Genomic DNA, 27,618 nt, shown 5'->3' on the forward strand with positions numbered 1-27,618 from the left:
GGGAATCCTATTTGGAGAGACTCATCTTCTTGGTTTTAATATGTTAGTTGGATTTCATATGAATCATGTTTGGCGAGACTCATCTTTATGGTTTTAATTTGTTAATTGGATATCATATGAATCATGTTTGGCAAAACTCGTCTTCTTTATTTTAATGTGTACATGGTTTGTCATATGAATCCTGTTTGGCGCGACTCATCTTCTTAGTGTAAATATGTTAATGGTTTGTCCTATGAATCCTGTTTGGCGAGACCCATCTTCTTAGTTTTAATATGATAATGGATTGTTATATTTATCCTGTTTGACGTGACTCTTCTTCTTGGTTTCAATGTGTTAATTAAATGTCATATGAATCCTGTTTGGCTTGGCGAGACTTAGTCTGTTAAGCAAACATTGATGAATGCGACTGAATAAAAGATTCAATAAAAGAAATACAATTAACCTCCCAATTTATATATCAAAACTTATATTTCCTTTACTAGATGGCAAAATCAAAAGCTCAAACACATCAAAGGAATAGAAAATAACTGTCATATTCCTGAATTGATACAGGCATTTCCTTGTGTAGAAAACGATAGATTCATCGCATGCGCACACAGAGTGTACAAATCATCAGTGCAAAATTATATTCTTGATCCCGACTAGTTTACCACAAACTAAAATATTATTAATCAGATATTGGTCTCCTGATGTAGTTGATAAGCACTAGAATTAATGAGGCTCCTATACAAAAAGGTCATTTTAACTGACGACCTTTAAATGTTTGCTCATATCTTTTCATCGTGCTTTCACCGATATATGTGTAATACATATTTTATGTCAGTGTGAGTGTCTACGTCACCAGAGATATAACATATTACGTTATATAATATTTATGTCTCTAGTGTTATAATTTCTATTTAATAACAATAAAGTATTTTATTCCACTCTATATAAATATTGATTGGTAAATAAATATTTGATTGATTGAAACTTTCCAACGTGACATTGCACAAAAATATGATATTACCCTCTGATCATCGTGTCGTAACGCAGGATTCAAATTAAGTTTTCGAACCACGAGATCATTGTCAATGAGTGTTTTTACTTATTTCAAGCGTATAATAGAACAAACCTGTGGTTTAAATACTTTTATTCAATGTAATTATAAAATCAAAGTAATATGATAAACTGCATGTACCTGAATTTTCTGTTTTCTGGACGTCAAATAAAGAGAGAAGGGAACACATCCATTTACTTTGCCACAAGGAGATATGTTTTTTTTCTCCCACTCTATGTAAATATTGAAAGCTTAACAATATTCGATTGGTTGATATTATCCCATATGACATTGAACAAAACATCATATTCCCTCTAAACATCGTATCTACCTCGCGCAACGTAAAGTGAATGTTACTTAGGGGTTGACCATTTAAAAATCAGGGATTGGGTGTTTGAGACTGAAATATTTTGAAAATGAATATCCCGGCCAGGTGAGAACTGAAATTTCTTTTACTGCCGATGAAAAAAGGAAAATGTATTTGGACAACAGTGAAAATAAACAAAGCAGATGAGAAATCACATGTCAATACATTCCAGTCGGCTTCTCTTAATTAGTTACAAACAGGCAGAAATTTGCGCCGGTCGTCATGCAATTAGAACAATTGATACAAAATAATTGCTTTAATAATAAGAAAAAAAGTGAAAATGAATATTCGATCCACAAAAATATCCTTCTGCCATCCTTGTTTATTAATTTTAACGTTTTCAACTAAGTCCAAAAGATGCAGTCATTTTTAGATTTTTGAAATTAAAAAATTTAGGTACGACTGTATTTTCATCATCTCGGTTACCCATTACATCGGTCTGTTACAATCGAAACTACTCGGTCATTCTCGCTACGCCGACGATGAGTAGCGAGAATGGTCGAGTAGTTACGATTGTGGTCGGTTTAATAGAAAACGTTGTTTACACGTAGTTCACTTTGTCACTTAGGTGTATCTATTGGCATCTTGGATTTCAAATCTTAAATTTAGAATAATCATATAATTGTGCACAATTGGTCGACGTTTATTCCAATATCTCATGTTAGAAGATTGTCATGTTAGTCAAGTTTTATTAACTCATGCAAGCCGCTCTGTGGAGATGTAGGTCATGAGAAGATAAAACGTTTAATAAAATGAGAAATAACATAGTCTAGTATTTGGCAATGTGTTTTCATATGTTGTGTATCACAGTTTATTAATGTATGCATGCAAGATGAATAGACAAAAATAAATAGTTTATTATCTTTTCAGCGTAGTAAACTGTGCAGCTTCACCACCTCCGCTGAAAAATAATAATACAAAATTAATCTTACAATTCCGAAGACCTTTATAATTTTTATAACAATTACTCCTTATATAGTTTGACCTGATCGTGTACGCTTTACATTACAACGTTAGTACGGAATGTTCAATCTATCGAAGAAATTATGACCTATTGATAAACTAGAGTTCCGTAGCAGTTTGTTATTATCATACATTTTTCTCTAATTCTTTGGCAATTTAACACTTTCTGGACCCATTGTATAAAACAAATTAAGCAACGAGTGGTTGCCGTTGATCTGATCGGCCAAGTATAAGGGTAATAACCAGTCCTTTTTGTTAGATGTATTTCTTTTTGTATCCATCTGATGAGTTAAGCCTTTTTCAACTGATTTTTATAGTTCGTTCTTATGTTGTACAAAAAAATGTACCGTACCACCACTGTTCCAGGTTAGGGGGGGTTTAGGATCCCGCTAACATGTTTAACCCCGCCACATTATGTATGTACCTTTCCCAAGTCAGGAGTTTGTAATTCAGTGGTTGTCGTATGTTGATGTGTTACATATTTGTTTTTCGTTCATTTTTTTTTTACATAAATTAGGACGTTAGTTTTCTCGTTTGAATTGTTTTACATTTGTCATTTCGGGGCCTTTTATAGCTGACTATGCGGTATGGGCATTGCTCATTGTTGAAGACCGTACGGTGACCTATAGTTGTTAATTTCTGTGTCATTTGGTCTCTTGTGAAGAGTTGTCTCATTTGCAATCATACCACATCTTTTTTATCTTAGCAGCTCGCTTGATTTATCTTAGGGTGTATTGCATTTCCGCTAATTTTTCAAAGTTCCAATACTACGTTTCCGGAAACTTAAAAGTATACGTTTCCAGAAATTGTATTTATTACTTTTCCGGAAATTTACCTGGTAGTAAATTATTAATATTTGAATATATGTTAGATACATTATTTATTTTATATTTTATACAAAAAAGGTTCTGATCTTATATCTACAATATACTAGATATAAAAAAATAAAAGTTTCACCTAAGTGAAAGATGATGATGTTGGAATCGTTATATTTTTATGTTTCACCAACTTGAAATGTCTATAATCGTATATGTAATGAAATAACTGATATTTTCATAGATGGCACAGTTAAGTATTCGATACATGGGTGTAAAATGGTAACTACATTCCTCTTGTGTTTGCGTTACTTCCACTTTTTATTAAAATGTGGGATCTGCTTATTGATGTGTGCACTACCCGAAGACTAACTCTCCAGCCCGAGGTAGATCATATTGACTTTGAATGTGCAATGCATACTGCTGTTTCAAAAATTTCATGATGCTACAATCAGTTGTTGCAGGTTTCATTTAGGACAAAGTTCAAGGTACTCCTTAATTTTTATCTCGAAAAAGTAATAATTTATTTTTTTCCGGAATCGTTACTATTTTCTCGGAAAAGTAAGGTATTTATTTGCGGAAACGTAGACTTTTTTTTGCGGAAACGTCATCTTTTTTTCACGGAAAAATAATGCCAATTTGCGGAAACGTAAAACACCGTTATCTTAATGTGCTAACATGTGTTAGAGAAATTGAGAACTTTGTCGAATGTCCGAGGCTCGGCTGAAAAGTTTTAAATTTGAGCATGAATCGTCTTATGGCTAATTCAGTGTGAGCATAACTGGTTTTCATACGATGTAAGCCATTGGCTACTTTTGAGGGCCATACAGTGACCTATAGAAATTAAGATATTCTCTTTTTTGTCACATGTAGGAAGCTGAGAAGAATGAATTGACTGGAGAATGTTCAGTGGTCAAGTTACAATCCATTCTTCAGAAGAGTAAGTCAGGTTATATAACTGGACTTATCCCGAAGGGTTGTTTAGTTTAAAACGGAATTGAAACTTTTCTTTTGTTTTGTTATGTGGTCTGGTTGGATATTTAGATCTGTAGAAATGCATACCCCACGTGTTCATTTTTCCACACAATATGACCTCCATTCGTTGTTATGTCGCCGCTATTTATTGCTGATCTACATACTGGTAAATTCTAAAGAAAAATAAGAAATGCCATAACGTTTTATACAGTACCATCTAATTGTGTATCAGCAGCCGGTCGTACGAACGTGTCATTAGTCTAATGAGTCATTAAGTCTTCATTAGCCTAATGCGTCATAAAGGCTTAATGAGGACTTAATGACCCATTAGGCTAATGCCACGTTCGTACAACCGGCTGCTGAGGTCCATAAACTCATCATATATACTTAAAGTGGTGTACCCGGGACGCGCGAATCGTCTACAAAAGACTCATCAGTAATGCTCGAATAAAAAAAGTTAAAAGACGATATTTATGTAATTTTGTATTCTAAGTCCATATTTACTTTATAAAATAATGTTTACATTAAAAAGAAACATTGACAGAAAAAGACTGTTATTTACTTGTTATCGTCTCTTAAAACATTGTTATATATCCCGTCCAAGCTAAATTACCAGTATACATGTATACTTAAACTATTGCTATTGTTTATGTTTATTTTTACCAAAGTATGACAGGAAAATGTTGTTTACGTTTTTCTTACGTGTAATATTATATGCATCAAATCATTTGGGATATCCTACAACAGCGCCATCTTATATATTCAAAATTAAAATTAAAAAAATACCGAACTTCAAGGAAAATTCAAAACGGAAAGTCCCTCATCAAATGGCAAAATCAAAAGCTAAAACACATCGAACGAAAGGAAAACAACTGTCATATTCCTTTTGTAGAAAATGGTGATTAAACCTGGTTTTATAGCTAAACAAACCTCTCACATGTATGACAGTCGCATATAATTTCATTATATTGACAACGATGTGAGAGCTTTATCTTCATTTTGCTTAGAATTTCTTGTATAAATAACAACATTGGCATGTAATCTTCCATTTTCGCACGATATTACAAGAAAACTAGTGAATCATTGTTGGGAAAGAAGAAATGGTCATTCATGAGCAAAATTTAAGTTAACTGTTACAGTACCAGAATTTTTCCAATTTTGCCTTTTTTTGAAAATAACATACCAATGAAAATCTATGCGCATGATAGTTAGGATTCAGATCTGTACAGCCTGCTGGACAGTCACCACTGAAAAAAGACATAATCAGTTTACAATACTTGCTACAGTTGTTACAGCAGTTACACTCCCCGGTAGCCAACCGTGCTTCCGATATTGGCATGATTTAAAAAGATATATTTAATCTGTCAATTACCAGTTCATAAATTTAAAACAAAATGTAATAAAACTAACTGAACTTTGTTTGGTTTTGGTAGTTCTGTTAAGACCTGTTTGTTTTGTACTATCTCAAACTTCGGCTTTTAAAACTTGTGGTATCATGTTAACTTAATAAAAAAATTTCAAAAATAAACAGTGTATCGTTGGTCTTTCCTATTGTAAATACGAAATTGCGGAAAACTAATGATCCAAAAGCTCTTTAATTGTGTAGAGTTAGGTAAGGATCGGGATATTAACAAAAAAACTTTTTTTACGGTCCTACATAACCAATACTTTTTTTACTCCTGATACTGCATAGTTTCCCCTTCCCCTATTTAAAACTCTGGATTCGCATTTGTCATTAATAAATTATTGTATGCTGCAATAAGAAATGAATTAATAAGATGGCCTAATGTTGATGAAATTATTTTCCAATTTATTTCTTCTCTAGGCCGTTGTTTAATATTTTGTAATTTGTTACCTACCTGCACATTGCTTTGTCTTCTACGCCACAGTCGGAGAATTTGGTGGAACAAGTCAAAGTTATTGTCTCTACAACTAAAATCAATATGTGACGTCATCATTCAATTCTTCAATGGACAAAACAAAGTCTTAAAGTACCGAAGTTTGTTTCACATGTGAAGCAATAACTGCTTACCAATCCGGAGCACCTACGATCACCAACAGTTTTTGATGGGAAGCATGTTGCTCAGTGTTTAGATTTCAATGTTGGGTTTTTTTTGGTCCTTTGGTCGTCTTTTGCCAAGGCATTGTCAGTTCGTTTTTTTTAATTATGAGTTTGAATATCTCTTTGGTATCTTCCGTCTCTCGTGTATATACAATTAAGAAATGTGGCATGAATCTTTTGAATGTCTTTTGTATTGCTTTAAAAACGACTAAAATAAAATTAACAAATTAACAAATGTTTGAAAAATATAAATAACTTTTCAAAGCTTGAGAATATAAAAAAGAAATCAAAGCCTGAAGAACTTCATAACGAGATTATAACGAGATTTCCAGGTGTAGATTTACACATGAAGATGCATTATACAGTTAAAAGTACTTTCTCGTCCAATTGAATACTGTTGAATTAGTTAACGACATCTTACCAAAAAATGAAGCTGAATGTGTTCCTGTACTTGAGGTTGCCTCACATGTATATTCTCCAGACCCTGCAGACGACGAAAGTCGGAAAACTAAAGCGCCATTTTGTAGAACTTGTGAATTAGAAGGCATACCGCCAACGACCTTATTGTACTTGATGGTATACTTGTCAACGCTGGTAACATTGCAAATAGCACTAACTGTATTGCCACGTGCCACTTCGTAGTACTTCTGCACTGGTTCAATATGTAAACGGTTATCTACAATCGAAAGGTAAAACAGAAATTGTTTGGGTTTTTGGCAGTTTTATCGTTGAGTTTAGTCTTTTCTATTACTTGAGACATAATAAACCATGTGATCAATAAAATGGCGGGATTGAATTGGGGGACGTTCGGTAAACTTCACCTACCGATTGACGTACAATGTAAAATTTGTAATATAACGTTGATAAAAAGCTACTTTATACCATCAATACATAATAACCTATTCACCTTTTCAGAATGTAAAGAACTATGGGTAATGTCATTGTTTGTACATCAAATTGAAAATAACCTTACGTCATTGGTTGGATTTCCATTGTTTAGTACGTTTTAACCAATCATGATGTTTGAGTTTTCGCTTTTGAAAAAAAATACCCAGAATGCTTTAAATTCTGAAAAGGTGAATACAGATTTGATATCTGAATATTAATAGAAAGAGATGAGTGGTTGACGTCAATGAGACAACGCTAAAACGAGACAAAAAAAAAAACCCAAAAAAACAAACAAACAACAATATTTCAAGCTCTAAATCGTCCTGACTCTTAACAGAAACTTTTAAGTTGTAAACAAATTTTAGAGGCTGTCAAAGATCTCCGAATAACAAAATACGTAACGATATGACATAAGACAATCATTAACGAAGTTCCTGACTTTGAATAAGTCCATGGTCATGTGACAGGGTTGATATAAAATATTTGCATTATTTTTCTACTTTCTTTCTAGTATCACCTAAATGGGTTTTTTTTTTATCACGACTTCAAAATAGTAAGTTGACGCTTAACTTGTTGAAGCACCAGGTCTTGCTTCTTTTGGAGTTTAATGCGATTATCTCAGCTTTCCATTTTTTACCTTGATTTGTATTTTCTTGGACATCGATAAACAGTTAACCATTAAAGTGTGGTAAAGAAACGTCTATCGTCCATTTCTAAGTCGTAATGATACAGGGGCCTCGGTGGCCGAGTGGTCTAAGTAGTTACTACTGTAATCACTAGCCAGTCAACACTGAGGTTGTGAGCTCGAACCCCGATCGTGCGGGTGCACTCGACTCCAATCTTAATTGACTAGGATTGTCAGTTTTCCTATCGAAGGTCGGAGGTTTTCTCCGGGCACTCCGGCTTCCTCCACCAATAAAAATTGGCCGCCACGAAATAGCCCAAAAGCGTTAAGCACCAAAAATCAAATCAAATCAAATCTTAATGATACATCGATACTGTAGCAGGGATTCGTCTAAATCACACAATGTCGTATTTAAAGGATTTACTTATTTATAAAGGATGTTCGCTCCTCTGTTTCAAAATAACAAGCTTTTTAAACGACTGTATACATTGATAGTCTATCTATAATAACGGAACTTAAAATGCAGAAAAAAACGAAAGGGCCATGTTTTTGCGTTTAAGATACAATCAATTGAAAATTTGGCGGGAAATGATTCTGTCTTGATTTTTTACATTTAACATTGGTACCTTTTTTTCGTTCAAAAACTATGAAAAGATAACAAGGATTTTTAAAAGATTTTCAAAAATGGCTTTTTTTAATGTAATAAAATAACGAAAAGAAAGTAGGGGTTAGCAGGAATTTTGTTGATTGGCACTTATGACTACATGGATAAAACTAGAGGATTCTGAATATCTGACAAAAACGTTAAAAACAAGAGTAGCGTACATCCTCGATTTTCTACGTACCATAAATATCCACTGTGACCAATTTTTCAGCCATTCCGAGACCACTCTCGACCTTACAATGGTAAACCCCACTGTCACTGGTTTGTGCGTTGGGTATGATAAGGCCGTCTATTGTTTGAGCTCCTCTGGACACTTCTGTGGTGGCTTTATTCTTGGTCCATTTCTTGGCTGGTGTTGGAGAACCGTGACCATGGCATGGTAAGAAAATCGTCGAACCTAATTTAGCTTTTACGTAAAACGTTTCGTCACCATCTATATATGGTTTAACTAGAAACAAAAAATGAAAAAAGTATTGAATATTATTATATGTTCTTTTGATATCATTTATTCTTAAAATGTTAATTCATTTCGAAAATGGACGTTTACAAAAACGTTAGAAAAATTGTTTTTTTCCACACCGTTGATACACGTTACACTTACAGGGGATAAAAGAGGCGGAAGATATGCCGAGGAAACCCGTCAAAACCCGGACAAAAAAAAAATAAAAAACGACAAAAAAACACAAACAACAGTATTCAAAACACAGCTTAGTCGCTTAGTCTGAGCCACACAAACCTCACCAAACACTTTAAAGAAACCATTAATAGCGTCATGCCTATTACATTTTAAGGTGAAGAGGGACAATTTGCAGTTACAGAATCTAATCAAAAGGACTATTGTGTATGTCTTTAAAATGTTTACTTTTAGCTATATAACTATGTCAGTGTGTTATGAAATGACTTTTGAACACTTTAAATATTGTAAACGCGCAAATGTTCTATAAATTGAAGCGCAAATGTCTATAAAAAAAGCACAAATATCCTATGAAAAAGCGCAAACGTCCCGCACCGCTTTTCTCGTAACCAATCAGAACGTCCAAGGCTCACATTTTTATAATACAACAAACACTTTATTTGGTACAGTGGTCGTTATCCATGCTACACATGATATTTCACATTTAATTCGCGTAATAATTCACGAACTTTAAAAGAAGAAGGGCGAAATGAGTGAATCTGTGATTTTCCATATTAGACTCGTAGGGTAAATGATAAATCATGGAGGTGACAATGTTATCTTTAGCACAATGTAACGTTTTTTATGTATAAACAAAACAAAATAGTTTAAACTGTTTTTATTTGTCTGTAAGCCTTTTCCAGACAATCGAATCATACAAAGTGACCTTTAACCTTGAAAACAATATGTGTTAGTCAAAGTGAATCCTTTGCCAAATCTTTGGTCTAAAATATATATTTTAGTCTTATGTGATAGCTGTTGAATGGTCAAAAAGATTACTTCAATTTTCTGGGCACCTGAACAACTTTGAGATAAAACAGTACTCTATAGGTCCCTTTTGGAACTTTAGGTGCGTGTGTATCTTGTAAGCATTCATGAGGCCGGTATGGATGGGGTTTATAGATTAGATAATAATGGCAAAAATTTAATAAATAGAGAAAAATAAGCAAAAAAAAGAAAAAAAGAAAAAAATAGAGAATAATGGGGTGAAAAAGTATAAAGAATAGCTTTAGAAAATAGAAGAATAAGGTAATATATAACAGGAATAAACGATGTGCAGAATAAAACAAATTATATAATTACAGATAAATTCAATAGCAAAGTAATTTCTATATGGATTTGCAAAATAAGCGTTTTTCTAGGAGATAATTTTTTTCCCCAAAATTATAAAGAAATGAAGGACCCCCATCCACACCCTCGTACATAAACTTACTTACCTAAATTATTACAACAACTCATAGAACTACCATCATTTCCTCTTTCACCTTTTAAACCCGGTTGACCTGAAGGCCCAACTACACCTTTTGGTCCTTCTTGACCTTGTAAACCTTGAGGTCCCGGTGGACCTTGAAGTCCAATTGTTCCAACTTCTCCCTAAAATATACCAATACACATTTGACTTTTTTGTAAAAATATGTAACATTCGAAGGTAAGAATATAACCGAGTAAGAAAGAGTTCATTATTATATTAAAATTAGTCGGTGTTTGAATTACTGCAGAAAACTTTTTCTTGTCCGAGCAGGTTTTGAAATAACATAATATAAGCCTCGTTGGATAGAAATCGACCTTATGCAAGTGCACGTATACATGTTTAGTATGACGTCCATTATCACTGAACTAGTATACATATTTGTTTAGGGGCCAGCTGAAGGATGCCTCCGGGTGCGGGAGTTTCTCGCTGCATTGAAGACCCATTGGTGGCCTTCGACTGTTGTCTGCTCTATGGTCGGGTTGTTGTCTCTTTGACACATTCCCCATTTCCATTCTCAATTTTAATTTTACATGTGTAAGACTTTAATTGATGTTAGAACATTCAAATACGAAACAAAAGACGAATTTGGGTCGGTTTTGTAGGGTTCTTATATCAACTCAATTTTTAAACAGTTATAGACTTTGCATAGAAATTTTTTTGACCCGAAATAAGTTAACAGATGTATTGACATTTATTTGCATAAGGTCGATTTCTATCCGACGCAGCTCATATTATATTGAACAGTATGGAGCACATGTTACCGATTTAATTTTTTGTGTTCTATTTGAATATCATAAAATGATGATACTTGATTTATGTGTGTCATCTATGTTCTTTTTTCGGATTTGTCATACAGGTATATGCATGAGTATAATATGACTAGAGAAACAACCATGATTAAAGACTTAAGGAGACCTATAGTTGCTATAAATTTGTACGTCATTAGGTCTCTGGTGGAGAGTCGTCTCATTGGCAATCATTTTATAATGATTACACTTAGATATGACAGACCAATACATGTTATAATACCACTATTCTGACGCAAGAACAACTAAAGCGTCTCTCCGGGAATTGCATGGTTTGAAATCTGTTACCTTTTGTCCTGGTCCTCCAGAGAGTCCTTGAAGTCCACTAGGACCCTGTGGACCCTGAATACCAGTTTCACCCTTCGGACCTAGAAAAAGATTAAAATATATCTTAACATACTCCTAATTATATTTATCCAACTATCATATTGACCGACTTTGACTAAATTTTACACTTGTTTCTGAAATATCTATAGAGTACCGTCTAGAGAACAACTATCCAGATTAAAAGAAACAAATATTAATTCTGCTAGTTTGCAATCCCAGATGACCCTCTATCTACCTTAAATATAAGTTCGGGGCATATACATGTTGAAAATATGCCGCACAGCTCTATAGTTTGACCTTTGAAAAAAAATAGTAGTGCATATGAACTTTCCCTTCTAGGATATAATTTTTTACGAACTCCATAGTAAAAGTGGTACAGTTTTAGCCGTAAAAGGAGTTCCTATGGGAAATTGCATTGTCTATATTTACAGAATTGCAACCTTAAATGCCGTAGGCTTCGGAAATAAAATACTTCTACAAATTTTACAGTCTTTATTTTGACTCGACCGTTGACAGTTTTACGACATGTTGCCATTGAGGCTACTACGTGAACATCGAAGTGGTGTGGTATGAGTGATATTTTTTAAAATCTATCTACCTTGAATTCCAGTGAGACCTGGTAGTCCAGCACCACCTTGTTGTCCGACTTCTCCTTTAGCTCCTTGTAGCCCTTGAATCCCCTGTTGACCAATTGTGCCTTGTCCACCTTTAGGGCCTTGAGGACCAAATGGACCAGGTTCTCCATCGCTTCCCTGTAGGGAAAAGTTATAACAAGCATTACCAGATCAAAAATGTTTAGGATCAACAATATTGCAAAACCTTTGAAGAACATAGCACACTCTTATATATCAGCACATATAATTTACGTATCTACGTTGTCCCTTCGATTCGGTATAGACAATTATGACATTTTGACTTCGTACACAACACGTACATACGATCTTTTCAAAAAAAGTTCTTTTATTTAATTAAACGGTTCTTTGATAAATCAGATTGCAGATTTATTTGCTGCAATTCATATAAAGCCTGCTCGTATAACGAAAAGGTTAAATATGTTAGATATACTAAATGGAACAGCGATGCTGTAAATTATCTCTTTGAAAACATCTACATGTATGTACGTTTCGGCAATAAAGTTTATCGACAGGTTTTAGGTATTCCTATTGGCACCAATTGCGAACCTTTAATGGTAAACTTGTTTGTGTTTCGTTAGGAATCACAGTTAATTGCAAAACTCCGTTAAAATCTATCTAAATTCCATTCAACTGATACATTTGATAACACTAATATTACCTTGATGATATGTTTGCTTTAACTACTCAAGAATTTTTAAATTAACATGCGGAAATTCACCCAAGGAAACTTACTTCATATAAATAAAATATATACATCAATAATTGTCTTCTTCTAGATTTGGATACTTAAGCATATCACGGGAAAAGTCTTATTTTTGTTCCTTATTGTTAATCTTCCATTTTTGAAAGGTCATGTTCCATTTGCCCTACTTACGGTTTGTATGCTTTCTAACCAGCTGATTGATTCTTGAGTCTGGGATAACATGATATATTTTTTAGTTATAACTGGTTTTGATCGAGCAAAGTGAGTACTTTTTGTACTCTGCCTTCTGTTTGTATGTTTGCTGTTTTTAAATTTGTGCTTCATACAAATTTAATAACTTAAAGTGGTACCAAACACCTTGACTAAAATTAATTTTGCTCGTTTATGTTTTTTTTATGTCTTTAGAACTTTGAAACAGCAGAATCAGTTTTACTTACGAAGGTGTGGGGTTCTCACCGGGCACTACGGCTTCACCCACCAATAAAACTGACCGCTATGAAATAGCACAACAGTGCTGAAAGCGGCGTTAACCACTAATCAACCAATCAATTTATTCAAACAGCAGATGAATGTCTCAGTCTTTTCAACTCTCTAACAATCAAAGACTTGCTGGTCAGAAAAATAATACAATATATAGAAGTGTGGCACGTGTTGTTTAGTCAGAAGGACAGTTATCCGTTTTGATATGGTTGTGCTTATTATTGGTTATAGGTTTTTACGCCTTCTAATCATGAAAATTAAAAACAAAATTAGAAATACCTTTATTCCTTGAATTCCTCGATCGCCCCTTTCACCCTTTTGACCCGGAAGTCCGTCTCTTCCAGTACTACCTGCTAATCCAGTAGACCCCTTTTCTCCAGTTTGACCTCGTTGACCTTGAAGTCCGTTCAAACCATTACTTCCTACCAAACCTGGTGTACCCTTTTCTCCCAATTCACCCTTTTGTCCCTGAGGTCCATCCCTACCACTGCTTCCAGGAGTTCCAGCAGTTCCTGTTTGTCCGATTTCACCTTTTTGACCCGGAAGTCCATCCCGTCCATTGCCTCCCGTCAGACCCGGTAATCCTTTGTCTCCAGATTCTCCTTTTTGTCCTTGATTTCCTGTTAATCCCTGAATTCCTTGATCGCCTTTAGCACCTGTCAGACCTCTGTAAAAGTTTTTACCAGTTTAAACACGTAGGTTAAGGCAGATAACTTTGAAAAATCACTGGAATGTTTGTATAAACCATTTTGATAAATATATTCTTAGCTTCTAAGTAACACGGATTATTTTAAATCACATTTATTTCTAAGAATTGAAATTTGTAGATCTTTGCGAAGATTCCGTATTTGGATTTTTAACAAATAAGTAATTGAATTGATTTAATCAACATTTACAGGAAACAATTGTGAGAGGAAATAATCCGTAGGTTCTCTTTGAGTGTGTGTACCTTGCTTAGAGACAAATAATTTCATCTGAAAAAATATAAGAGGTAAGTTGTCGATCTTCATCACAAAATTTCAAAAACACATGTTTCCCTTGATAAGACCCATCTGAGGAAAATATTTCTGAATGTTTCACTGGTTTGTCTTTTGTGTTACTTGTTACTGTTTTCTGAAACTTTTAATTTCAAGGTACTTACATTGGACCTTGTACTCCCTTTTCTCCCTGTGGTCCAAAAGGTCCAAATGGACCAGATTCCCCTTTGCTGCCAATATTTCCTTGAGGTCCCTGGTCTCCTTTTAATCCAGGTAGTCCTTGACTCCCAGTGACTCCAACTTCGCCTAGGAAAAGAACATTCTTGGGAACATTGTTTATTGGAAAAGAAGAGGGTCTACAGTAAACCTAGTTAAACACGTATTAAGACATACTTATTTTATCGATGGAACAGCGCTCCAGTTACTGTCTTCGTCGTCTTCATATTTACTGGAATATTTTCAACGTCTTGTTTCATTTGTCAAGCAGAAGAACATGAGTATAGATAAGAAGATGTGGTATGAGTGCCAATGAGACAATTCTCGAACCAAGTCACAATGCATATAAAGTTAACAATCATAGGTCAAAGTACGGCCTTCAACATGGAGCCTTGGCTCGCACCGAAACAGCAAGCTATAAAAGGGTCTCAAAACGACTAGTGTAAACCAAGTCCTAATCTATATAAAAAACGAGAAACAAGAAACAGCTATGAACCACACCAACAAACGACAGCCAATAAACAACATGCTCCTGACTTAGGACAGGTGCATAAAGATGCAACGGGTTTAATCGTAACAGTCCATTTTATGTATTTTGTTAACCTGGACTCCTGTGTTGATGCGTTCGTTTATGCAAAGATAAAGTAATTTATAGCTTATAATTAATTCAATTCTATAAGAACAAATATGGTTAAGGATGTTCGCTACTCTTGTTTTTGAATTTTTGTCAGATATTCAGAATCTTCTAATTTTATCCATGTTGTGCCGATACAAATTTTGCACGCTAACCCCTACTTTTCTTTTCATAATGTTATTACATATAGTTCTAAAAGCCATATTTGAAATCTTATAAAATCCGTGTTATTTTACATAGTTTTTGAAAGAAAAAAGGCGTCAATGTTAAATGTAAGAAAAATCTAGAGAGAATCATTTCCCGCCAAATTTTCAAGGGCGTATATATCGAAAACAAGGACACTGACCGTTCATTTTTTTATAATTTTTTAGTTCCTTTATTCATATATTAACACTTTATTAAAGTCTTTTTAAAAGCTTGTTATTTTGAAACAGAGTAAATAGCATCCTTAATATCATATAGAAGTGATCAGTTTACAAATAATTTTTGGCAGTTCCCTTTTTTCTCCACTTTAACTATGTACATTGGAATCAAATAGTCTTAAAATAAAACTGAGAAGATGTTATATGAATGCCAATAAGACAACTATCCACCAGAGTTCAAATGAAGTGGTAGCTAGCAATCATATGCCACCATACGGCCCGCAACAATGAAAAAAATCCATACTGTATAATCGGCTATAAAAGGTCCCGACATGAAAAATGTGAAACAACTCAAACGAGAAATCTAACAACCTAGTTCATAAAATAATTTACGAAAAACAAATATAACAGGCACGAACCAACAACAACCATTGGTACTACAGGCTCCTGATTTGGGACAGGACCATTAAGAAACCACTTTACCTAACTCCGGGCAGTGATGAAACATGATAACATATAAGAACACGCTGAAAAAATCAGTTGCAATTGGCTTAAGGATGTTCGGTACTCTGTTTCAAAATAACCAGCTTTTTAAAAGACTGTTATACATAAATAGTATATAAATAAAGGAACTAAAAAAACAGATAAAAATGAGGAGTCCTTGTCCTTGTTTTCGAGATATAAGCCCTTGAATATTTGGCGGGTAATGATTCTCACTAGATTTTTCATACATTTAATATTGGCACCTTTTATCTTTCAAAAGCTATGAAAAAATAACAAGGATTTTATAAGATTTTCAAATATGGCTTTTTAAACTATATGTAATAAAATCATAAAAAGAAAAGTAGGGGTTTGCAGGTAAAATGTTTATTGGCACTACATGGATAAAAGCAGAGGATTCCGAATATCTGGCAAAAATTCAAAAACTAGAGGAGCAAACATCCTTAACTCAAAATATCGGTACGAAGCACAAACATCGCGTTTACTGAAAACCAATTATAACTATTAAATAAATCATGTTCTTCAGACTAAAGTATCAGTCCGTACCCATCTAACATATTTAGTGTTTAGTTTAAACATATTGTATTTGCTAAATTAAAGCAAAATGGATTAGACATAAGTAAATCACACTTATAAATTCTTCTCCATATTACAATATAAATAAATACAATAATAGTATAATGCGCATGCATGTAAAGCAAACAATTTATAGAATATAATACGAGCTATTAAAGGTAAAAAAGACGAGCAAAAAAAAAAGGGGGGGAGTTTGAAAAGTTATATAATTCTGGGGTGGTGACGTGAGTGTTGATGTATGATGTCCTATGTCAGCATCAATATCGCTTTATGAAGGTACAAGAAATCTGTTTGACTTTTTGATGAAATTTTGAACTTGTTCGAAAATTTGAATATTTTGTTCGTTCGACAGTTACATGTACCAGTTTCGGCAAATTAAATATTTTTTTTTTTCTAAAACAAAGTTTTCGGAAAGCCAGTTCAGATTATTGAGTATGGTTATTCTACAAGAAGTGTATTTTGGACAAACGAAGAAGTAATGATGAACATCCTCAATATCTGATCCACATTGGCAAGAAGGATCATTTATAATGTTCGCTCGAAAAAGGTCATAGTTTACGAATGAAGCGGAACATCACAATTGCGTTAAGATATTATTCAATTTTCTCGGGCCGTACAAATAAAAGGTTTCAACTTTACTTAGTAGTTTTTCAATTATTTCTTAAATTAAGAAATAGAGTCGAAAGCTGCGAATTTTTGGATCAAGTTTATTCCACTTAAGTATTGTGGAGGGAATAAACGATTTAGTAGTAAGGGAAAGTCTACAAAATGGAACAATGATGTCAAGACCATTTTACAACAGATAGTTGGTTGGACTTTGTACACATGGAGGTACAAGATTACAAAGGTACTCTGGTGCATGCGCGTATTTAGTGTAAAGACGTCATAAACAGTCGGAGAAACGCATGCTCGTGTAGCCTACAAGAGAAATAATTTGAAGAACTTCAGAAAATGTCTTTCAACCAACTAAATATCATATTTTGGATAGGAGAAAATATCAAATGTACAAGAAAGAAAACAGCTGTCAACAAAAGTACTGTCAAAGATTTAGAATGAATATAGATACTATTTGAAGAACTGTTTTATTCAAACACCGAAACTGGTACCGTCATTTTGGAATAGTGTGCTTTGCTCTTTCAATGGGTGTTTAACTTACTCTACAACAAAGTCATTCTTTATTTATATTGAAAAAAATATATATCATTTATTCAGAAGGTCCAAATGACGGATCGGGGGAAGGAAACGGAAAGGGAATGAGGAGGTGCGGGGATCTTAATGTAAAAGTTTTGCATATATTTACTTTTTGTCTTAAGACTGACATTGAAATAATGTTTATCCAAAATCATATGTTGATAGGTTTAGGCGAAAACTAGAAAGGAATTCACCTTTTGAAAAATGCAGGATCCACCATAAGTCAAAATTGACTACTTCGTAGTTTTCCGTACCAGCTAGAAGACTGTTGTACACCAATATTTACTCGCATATTTAGGACCTAAAGTTGTATCAAAATAAAACACGCCCACTGACCTAATATCAAATATACAGGGTCTCCACGTGTTTGCTTTTAACCAATGATATTCCTATAAATGTACAGGAGGAAAGATAATAATAGGTACCTTTAAGTCCGGAAGGTCCCTGTAAACCAGTGGTCCCTGGTTCACCTTTGAACCCTGTCAATCCTTGGAGTCCTTTTATGCCCTGTGTACCATTGTCACCTTTCAGACCTTGAAGTCCATTCTGTCCGGGATCGCCCTTTGATCCTGTATAACCTAACGGTCCGAATTCTCCCTTTTGTCCCGGACCACCAGAATCCCCTTTAGGACCTAATTCACCTGTAATAAAATTGAAGTATTTATGATGAGATAAAGGTTTAAAAAGAGAGGCGAAAGGTATCAAAGGAACATTCAATGTCATAAGTCGAAAATAAACTGACAGCAACATTGCAATGAAAAGAAATAGACCAAATTATATAAAAGACAAACAACAGTTCAATTATTCCACACACTTTGCACAGTAGACCCCGTTCACACTAGGACATTTATATCGATTTAAACTAGATCGGTTCACTTTAGATCGGTTTAAGGACCAATGTGAACGCTTTGAATCGATCTTTAATCGGTCTAAACTAAAACACTTTGGTTGAATAGATAGGGAATTTGAATTGGTGGTCTGACACCTCTGAGTGAGAACGCTATTTTCATATTTTTATAAGAAGAAAAGCAGGTTAATTTTGATTCAGTACTGTAAGAATAAAAGCACAATTATCATAAAGTATTGTCATATTTCTTTTAGATGTAAGAAACGAAGGGAACAGCAGGTTGTAAAGATTCTGTTTCAAAAGGTATATAGTCTAAGATCCTAAATTCCATGTATGACGAAACTTGCTCTATCATCATAGTTTGTTGTCCTAAATAGATTAGAATATACAACGGTTTCCGAATGTCCTTTCTGTCATCGATTCTATTCTTTATTCTTAGACCATTTTTCCTATAGTATTGATTGGTCCATTATTCTCTAATCTGTAATTTTTATCCAGACCCTCATATGGGTTTATAGGTACAGTTTGTGTATAGTCACGAAGGCCTTACATTGGCCCTGAAAACTAAACTTTGTAATACCACATGTAAAAACCTTATTTTTTGGTTCTTAAATGCAAATTTAGATAAACTCGACTGCTACTTGTTTTAACATAGTTGACAGCTTCATAAGTATCATAATTTACACGTTTTTAGCTAAATTACATGTACCTGTTTTAACGCATTTTAGACCCCGTTCACACTAGGACATTTAGATCGATTTAAACAGGATCGGTTCAATTTAGATCGATTTAAGGGCCAATGTGAACGCGTTGAATCGATCTCCAATCGGTCTAAACTAAATAAAATATCAAAAGAGGTAGTTTAGTTTGAATCGATCTAAAGTAAACCGATCTAACTTTAAATGTGAACGCAAAGACCGATTTAAACTAGTACGATGGAATCGAAAATAATTTTAAACGCATGTATAGCGGCAAAACTACACGTGTAATAACATAACATCCCTGTATATATCAGTGGTTCGTTGTTTAACCCATATTTCTCTGTTAACAGACCTTTGTGTACATGCAAGTAAAAGCAAACGGAAAAAAGGTTGTCTTCGCCGTAGCATAAATTTTCGAAATCTGTGTCTTTTTTTCTTCTGTTGATTTTTTCTTTTCAGGAACCGCAGCATTTCTTCATGTTGTAACTTCCTTGCTACAGTTTTTTGTTTCAAAATTAATAAAAACTGCAAAAACACCAGTATGAAAATTTGAACTTGTGATTCAAGAGAAACAATAATTTCATCCATTTTTTTTCAAGTGTGTGTTTCAGTGTATTAACACATAAATTTGATTAATTATTTCTATTTATACACAATGTTTACAGTTTTACGGGTAATTAGGCCAGATCGACTGCATTTTTACTTGTAGTATGAACACAGTGGTTCAGATTAGACCGATATAGAGATCATTATGATTAAAGATACTGTGAACGCTAACCTGTTTAATTTAGATCGATTAAAAAAAATGCTAGTGTAAACGGGGTCAAAATAGTGCAATTTTCGAAATATTTCAAGCTGCTAGTCTTACAAGTCATATAGACCAATAAGCCACAAGACTTGTTCACGGTGCAGGTGGTATACATACAAAGTAATCATTCTTTCAAGAAATATTTTAATGCTCTTCCATTCTTAAGGAACAGTGTAACGTTCATTTTGATTTGATAACATAACACATTACAGGGCATTGTATGCTTTAGACATGCTTCATTCAGTTGTTTTGGATTGGAAATAACAGTTATGTGCAGTGTATGGCCAAAAGGTTTCGTCGCCTATTTTATTATTATTTTTTGCTATATATTAATTCTAATCAAGTTGCAGTAAAACAAATGTTCAATGCTAATTCAAGTTGGTATTATATAAGTATTTCTAGAATAAATTTTATCAGGTTAGGTCGAGTATAAAGGTTTGATGAGCAAAAGCTAGCATTAAAACAAAAGGAAACGAAATAGATCATTTGGGAGATTGTTTTGCGTATATTTTACCTTTCAATCCAGGTGTACCAGAACTTCCGAGATCTCCTTTCTGTCCGAGGTCACCCTTATCTCCTTTTGGTCCTACCAACAACAAAAGAAATATGCAATGAAAACAAAAGGCAGTGATTTAATAACGAGAACCAAATTAAGATCGCAATGAAATTGGGACAATATATAATAAACTCAGTATAAGTAGAAGTGTTATCGTTTATCAGCAAAAGTTCAGATTTTGGCAATTTAATCAGAAAAAAAGACAAGATAGCACAACGATTCAGTTTGCCATACAAAAGCAGTGATTAAATGGATGACAGAAAGATATACTCAATTAATATTTCATTCCAAATCCTAAACTACAAAACATCTTCTGAAAGTTTTACTGCATCTGGAAAATTTGAGATAATGACTCTGTTCATGTTTTATCAAAACTAATATTATTGATCTTTATAGAAAAAGAGAAAAGATAAATATTTATTTATTACTTCTATGTAAATCAGATGTAATCATCTCATATTTTTGGGTGGCTGACACAATGAACTGATTTAGAATTTTAGACATTATGTTTTGTATCATTCTTCACACATCAACATGTAAACATTGGATTTCTTTGTGATAATCTTAATCTCAGAGAAGGAAAAGATTTATAGAGTTTGAATAGTAATTTGTTTATTGTATGCGCATAGCTATTCGTAGAAACCATTTCGCTATTCTTTTTTGATCTTTTGAAAATTGATTGGAATGCCTATATATGTCACAAATATAATGAAGTGGAAAATAGAGGCCAATGAAAAATCTAGACAGATTTATTTCCCGCCAAATTTTTAATTGTGGCTTATATATATAAAAAAAAACAACAAGGAGACCAACTTTTCATTTATTTCTGCTTTTTGAGTTCTGTTACTTTAAAATTTTAAAAAGCATGTTATTTTAAAACAAAGGACTTAGGAGCGAACATTCTCAAACACAAGACGGTATGTTTTGTCAATGTTTGTATGGTAAATAATTAAATGTTCATTCTGCTCCGTTTTTTGTTGTTTTTTTTTTGTTGTTGTTTTTTTTTGGGGGGGGTGGGTGGGGGCGGGGGTTGGGGGGATGTTTACTTATTTATCCATTCTGTCAAACGCCGTTTCATTGAGATAGAAAAAAAAACATACCTGTCTGGCATACAGTAGTATTTGATGTACAGCGTTGAGATATAAGTTGACTCTGGAAAAATAATATGCATCGTAATATATAAAATATATCACAGCGAAGGTACATATACATGTAGCACAGCGAAGGTATAACTTATAAAACGAAGCACAGCGAAGGTATAACATATAAAACGAAGCACAGCGAAGGTATATTATGTAAATTGTAGCCCAGCGAAGGTATATCATGTACAATGTAGCCCAGCGAAGATATATCATGTAAATGTAGCCCAGCGAAGGTATATCATATAAAATGTAGTACAGGAAAGGTACATATAAAATGTAGCCCAGCAAAGGTATATCATGTAAAATGTAGCCCAGCGAAGATATATCATGTAAAATGTAGCCCAGCGAAGGTATATCATATAAAATGTAGCACAGCAAGGTATAATATATAAAATATAGCACAGCGAAGGAATAACATATAAAATATAGCACAGCGAAGGTATAACATATAAAATATAGCACAGCGATGGTATAACATATAAAATATAGTACAGCGAAGGTATAACATATAAAATATAGCACAGCAAAGGTATAACATATAAAATGTAGCACAGCGAAGGTATAACGTATAAAATATAGCACAGCGAAAGTATAACATATAAAATGTAGCCCAGCGAAGATATATCATATAAAATGTAGCACAGCGAAGGAATAACATATAAAATATAGCACACCGAAGGTATAACATATAAAATATAGCACACCGAAGGTATAACATATAAAATATAGCACAGCGATGGTGTAACATATAAAATATAGCACAGCAAAGGTATAACATATAAAATATAGCACAGCAAAGGTATAACATATAACATGTAGCACAGCGAAGGTATAACATATAAAATATAGGACAGCGAAAGTATAACATATAAAATGTAGCCCAGCGAAGATATATCATGTAAAATGTAGCCCAGCGAAGGTATATCATATAAAATGTAGCATAGCGAAGGTACATATAAAATATAGCACAGCGGAGGTACATATAAAATATAGCACAGCGAAGGTATAAAATATAAAATATAGAACAGCGAAGGTATAACATACAAAATATAGAACACCGAAGGTATAACTTATAAAATGTAGCATAGTGAAGGTATACATGTAACATATAAAACGTAGCACAGCAAAGGTATAACATATAAAATGTAGCACAGCGAAGGTATAACATATACAATGTAGCCCAGCGAAGGTATAACATATAAAATGAAGCCCAGCGATGGTGTAACATATAAAATGTAGCACAGCGAAGGTATAACATATAAAATGTAGCACAGCGAAGGTATAACATATACAATGTAGCCCAGCGAAGGTATAACATATACATATAAAATGTAGCACAGCGAACTTCAAGGTATAACATATAAAATGTAGCACAGCGAAGGTATAACATATACAATGTAGCCCAGCGAAGGTATAACATATACAATGTAGCCTAGCGAAGGTATAACATATAAAATGTAGCCCAGCAAAGATATATAATGTAAAATGTAGCCCAGCGAAGGTATATCATATAAAATGAAGCACAGCGAAGGTACATATAAAATATAGCACAGCGAAGGTACATATAAAATATAGCACAGCGAAGGTATAACATATAAAATATAGCACAGCGAAGGTATAACTTATAAAATGTAGCACAATGAAGGTATACATGTTACATATAAAATGTATCACAGTGAAGGTATACATGTAACATATAAAATGTAGCCTAGCGAAGGTATAACATATAAAACGTAGCCCAGCGAAGGTATAACATATAAAATGTAGCCCAGCGATGGTATAACATATAAAACGTAGCCCAGCGAAGGTATCACATATAAAATGTAGCACAGCGAAGGTATAACATATAAAATGAAGCCCAGCGAAGGTATAACATATAAAATGTAGCACAGCGAAGGTATAACATATAAAATGTAGCACAGCGAAGGTATAACATATAAAATGTAGCCTAGCGAAGGTATAACTTATAAAATGTAGCCCAGCGAAGGTATAATATATCAAATGTAGCCCAGCGATGGTATAACATATAAAACGTAGCCCAGCGAAGGTATAACATATAAAATATAGCACAGTGAAGGTATAACATATAAAATGTAGCCTAGCGAAGGTATAACATATAAAATGTAGCCCAGCGAAGATATATAATGTAAAATGTAGCCCAGCGAAGGTATATCATATAAAATGTAGCACAGCGAAGGTACATATAAAATATAGCACAGCGAAGGTACATATAAAATATAGCACAGCGAAGGTATAACATATAAAATATAGCACAGCGAAGGTATAACTTATAAAATGTAACACAATGAAGGTAAACATGTTACATATAAAATGTAGCACAGTGAAGGTATACATGTAACATATACAATGTAGCCCAGCGAAGGTATAACATATAAAATGTAGCCCAGCGAAGGTATTACATATAAAATGTAGCCCAGCGATAGTATAACATATAAAACGTAGCCCAGTGAAGGTATAATATATAAAATGTAGCCCATCGAAGGTATAACATATAAAATGTAGCCCAGCGAAGGTATAACATATAAAATGTAGCCCAGCGCAGCTATAACATAAAACTTAGCGCAGCGAAGATATAACATACTTAATATAGCCCAGCGAAGGTACAATGTATAACGAAATTTGCCAGACAAGAAACTAAATGTTCATTTCAACATAGTTATATAAAAATCAATCTCTTTATTTCGAGCTGCGTGCTGGAAAGAAACATTTCGTTTTCTCTATATTTGAATATCTAAAGTATCCTCAATATCTAAGAAAACAAAATATGGCAAAATCATAAAATATCACCACATATTGCAAACCATATGCGACGGTCTGGATTGGTGATCCTTCATTTCAGTATTCTTTCATCTTTTAGGTCATTTTTCTCCATTCTTTATATGTTTCTCGCTATTCTCTATTCTTTATTTTTTGCCCTATTTTTCTCTATTCTTTATTTTTTATATGCAGTCATTCTATCTACATATACTAGTCACAAGGATTTTATGAAGTTACCAGAGTTAACCCTATTAAGTTAATTTAAGCCTACATGTAGTACTGAACTTCAACTTCATCTAATACATGTATTTACGATTTGCTGAGTACATTTAAAATAAATCGTAGTTTTGTTTACAATTTCATATTTAAATTCTCTTTCTCCATCATGTGTTCAAAAATGGATTTTATTAATTCACCCAACCGGCTCATCATCTTTATCGGATGCATTTATTTCTATTTGGTTTTGTTTAAGTTTTGACCGAAAAAAATCAAACTAAAAATTATTGCCAAAGTAAGTAAGGTCACCGTATTTTACCGATAGTAAAATCTCGTTAAGAGATGCATTATAATATAACCTTAGTATGCTAATGAGTTCTATAAAAATAACTGTATTTTAAAGATTTAAACAATATTAATTTCGCCAGACAAACTAGCTTTATCAGGCGCGGGCAGCCGTCAAGGTGAGATCGGAGGATGATAAGATTTTTTCCAAGTTTGATGCTGTGATAGAATATTCATATATAGGATTATGTATGCAATCATCTCTTGCCCTTCCAGAGGACCTGATATCTCCCCAGTTTTTGGTAGGGTTCGTGTTGCTCAATCTTTGGTTTTCTATGTTGCGTTTTGTGTACTGTTGTTTGTCTGTTTGTCTTTTTCTTTTTTAAACATGGCATTGTCAATAGACATAAGAAGATGTGGTATGAGTGCCAATGAGACAACTCTCCATCCAAGTCAAAATTTATAAAAGTAAACCATTATAGGTCAAAGTACGGTCTTCAACACGGAGCCTTGGCTCACACCGAACAGCAAGCTATAAAGGGCCCCAAAAATCATAGTGTAAAACCATTCAAACGGGAAAACCAACAGTCTAATCTATATAAAAAACGAGAAACGAGAAACAGCTTATTTTCGACTTATGAGTTTGAAAGTCCCTTTGATATTTTTCGCCTCTCTTTTACTCCGGTTAAAAAGCCTACCGCAATGACTGATATTTGTCCAATCTCTGTGGGACTTAATGTTGGTCCAGCTTGTCGTTTACTTCTATCCTGAAATGAAAAATAAAAAGTTAGATACATTTTTTTCTTCTTCTGTTAATGGTCGAGATTTTGCAATGTCACTAACTGTAAAATACCAACTATTTGAAGATGTGCAACATTTCGCCTGTATACATTCCATATAGCATTGATTAGATTAGATTAGATAGGCCACTCGAACAGTGAATTTTACATGCTTAAAAACTTGATAGAATAATATATATCGAATGCTAAGTGTATGCATATTGTACGATAGAAACCAGAAATAACTGATCTGAAAAGGTAATTGCCAGGCCGAAAGATCTACACACATGATTATTCAACTTTTAAATCAAGAATCCAGAAACATCTCATACTAAAAGATATTGGAAAAACAACCATTTAATTGCAATAAATAACATCCTTAACAAGTCATATATATTCACAATGCTAGAAAAATATCGCTCTCTATCTCTCTTTATTATTGTTCAGTACAAAAGTTCCCATCACTTCGAAATTGACCTAACATTTCTAATCTGGTCAACTATTTATAGACAGTGTCAGTATTGATAAACATCATAAAAGTATTTATATACAGATATAGTGAACTGTTCTGATAACGTGAAACTCTATAAGTAAGGTCACATGTCATTCAGGACATTTGGATTTTATTGACGCGTTGGTTTAATTTTGTTGTGTTTTCATGTTTATATTTAAAAAGAATAGTACTTCCTCCATAGTATACAATTTGAATTATGCATATCGTGCAAACTTCAGTATGTAAGTCGAAAATTAATGTGAAACAAACCAACCTATTACTAACCACACTGATATGTGTCCACACTTTAAAAAAAAATGATAATTACATGGCTTTACATGTAAATAGATGTCTTGAGATCTTGGTTGGACGTCAGTGATAGACAGCAACAAAACGATTAAAAAACAAGTAGCGGTCAATATAAGGTTTTTAATATGAAGATTACACTTTATAAATTTGACACATCCGAAGAGCTTTTCAATTAATAATAGAACCATTTCTATATTAGAGTGTCAAGCTCTAAATAGTTGTGAGTCTAAAAAGGTCTGAGTGAAGTAACAGACCCTAAATCAGTCATCAATACCAACCTGCCATAAATAAAAGCAAGAAAACAAGACAAGCACTAACAAGATTCTTAGCTTCTTTTTCACCGTTCCAAATGTTTGCCCTGCCAAATGCTTCCCTTTACTGCAGCAGGAATTATGCAAGTTATATGTTATCCATTTGCGCATGCGTATTTAGCTCATCACTTACAATTAACCGCTTTAATAAAATTTGCTAAGCAACCTTGTATGGTAACACAAAATAATTGTAATAGTGATGATGATTATAATAAAACATTGATCAACCTATAATTGCAAATATATAATATGAGTGTTATTATATAAATACCTTTGGTTCCTCGATAACAAGGTTGAGACCAGACTCCAATTTAAGCATTTGCACTTCTCGTTTTAATTCCAAAATCTCGTACAGCTCGTACATTGATAGTCCGCCTATGCACAAAATTATAAAACATAAACCGAATATCGGCCATTTTGGACCGGATCTGGTCGAGCTCTCTTCCAGTGATCTGTCACCTTTCATTGTTCGGTTGGACTTGTTCACATTATAGTACAATGTTGGTCAAGAATATAAGTGACATAGATAAGAGGTTTCATAGTCTTATCTTTAATTTCGTTTCATAATTAAACGTGTGAAAATTGATGGAATCGGATAAGGATATAGAATATAGTGAGGGTCTAGATAGGGGGTCATTCATTCTTGTATTCTTTAATTTTAT

The 27,618-nt window shown here is 33.5% G+C and overlaps 1 protein-coding gene across 1 annotated transcript; it reads right to left on the reverse strand.

The window, feature by feature from the left end:
• Nucleotides 1-1,117: 1,117 nt before the first annotated feature.
• On the reverse strand, nt 1,118-27,415 carry LOC127732529 (collagen alpha-1(XXVIII) chain-like). The gene is made up of 16 exons (XM_052241555.1): nt 27,228-27,415; nt 25,763-25,831; nt 21,744-21,795; nt 20,602-20,673; nt 18,157-18,372; nt 14,416-14,557; nt 13,554-13,941; nt 12,055-12,208; nt 11,418-11,497; nt 10,289-10,445; nt 8,580-8,846; nt 6,643-6,897; nt 6,019-6,091; nt 5,343-5,406; nt 4,247-4,332; nt 1,118-2,307 (listed from the first exon to the last, which is right to left on the reverse strand). The coding sequence occupies exons 1-16, from the start codon at nt 27,318-27,320 to the stop codon at nt 2,265-2,267; spliced, it is 2,211 nt and encodes a 736-aa protein (XP_052097515.1). The 5' UTR covers nt 27,321-27,415; the 3' UTR covers nt 1,118-2,264.
• Nucleotides 27,416-27,618: the final 203 nt, after the last annotated feature.

Source organism: Mytilus californianus, unplaced genomic scaffold, assembly GCF_021869535.1.
Source record: "Mytilus californianus isolate M0D057914Y unplaced genomic scaffold, xbMytCali1.0.p SCAF_25, whole genome shotgun sequence".
NCBI classification, from domain to species: domain Eukaryota; kingdom Metazoa; phylum Mollusca; class Bivalvia; order Mytilida; family Mytilidae; genus Mytilus; species Mytilus californianus.

What these genes read in the sequence shown, in the direction of transcription:
- LOC127732529 (XM_052241555.1), bottom strand. Translation starts at nt 27,320, where the DNA reads ATGTACGAGCTGTACGAGATTTTGGAATTAAAACGAGAAGTGCAAATG. An exon ending in AAGGGAGTACAAGGTCCAAT is followed by an intron (nt 13,942 to 14,415) that starts GTAAGTACCTTG and finishes AAACTTTTACAG; the next exon opens with AGGTCTGACAGGTGCTAAAG. An exon ending in CTGGAGGACCAGGACAAAAG is followed by an intron (nt 10,446 to 11,417) that starts GTAACAGATTTC and finishes GGTATATTTTAG; the next exon opens with GGAGAAGTTGGAACAATTGG.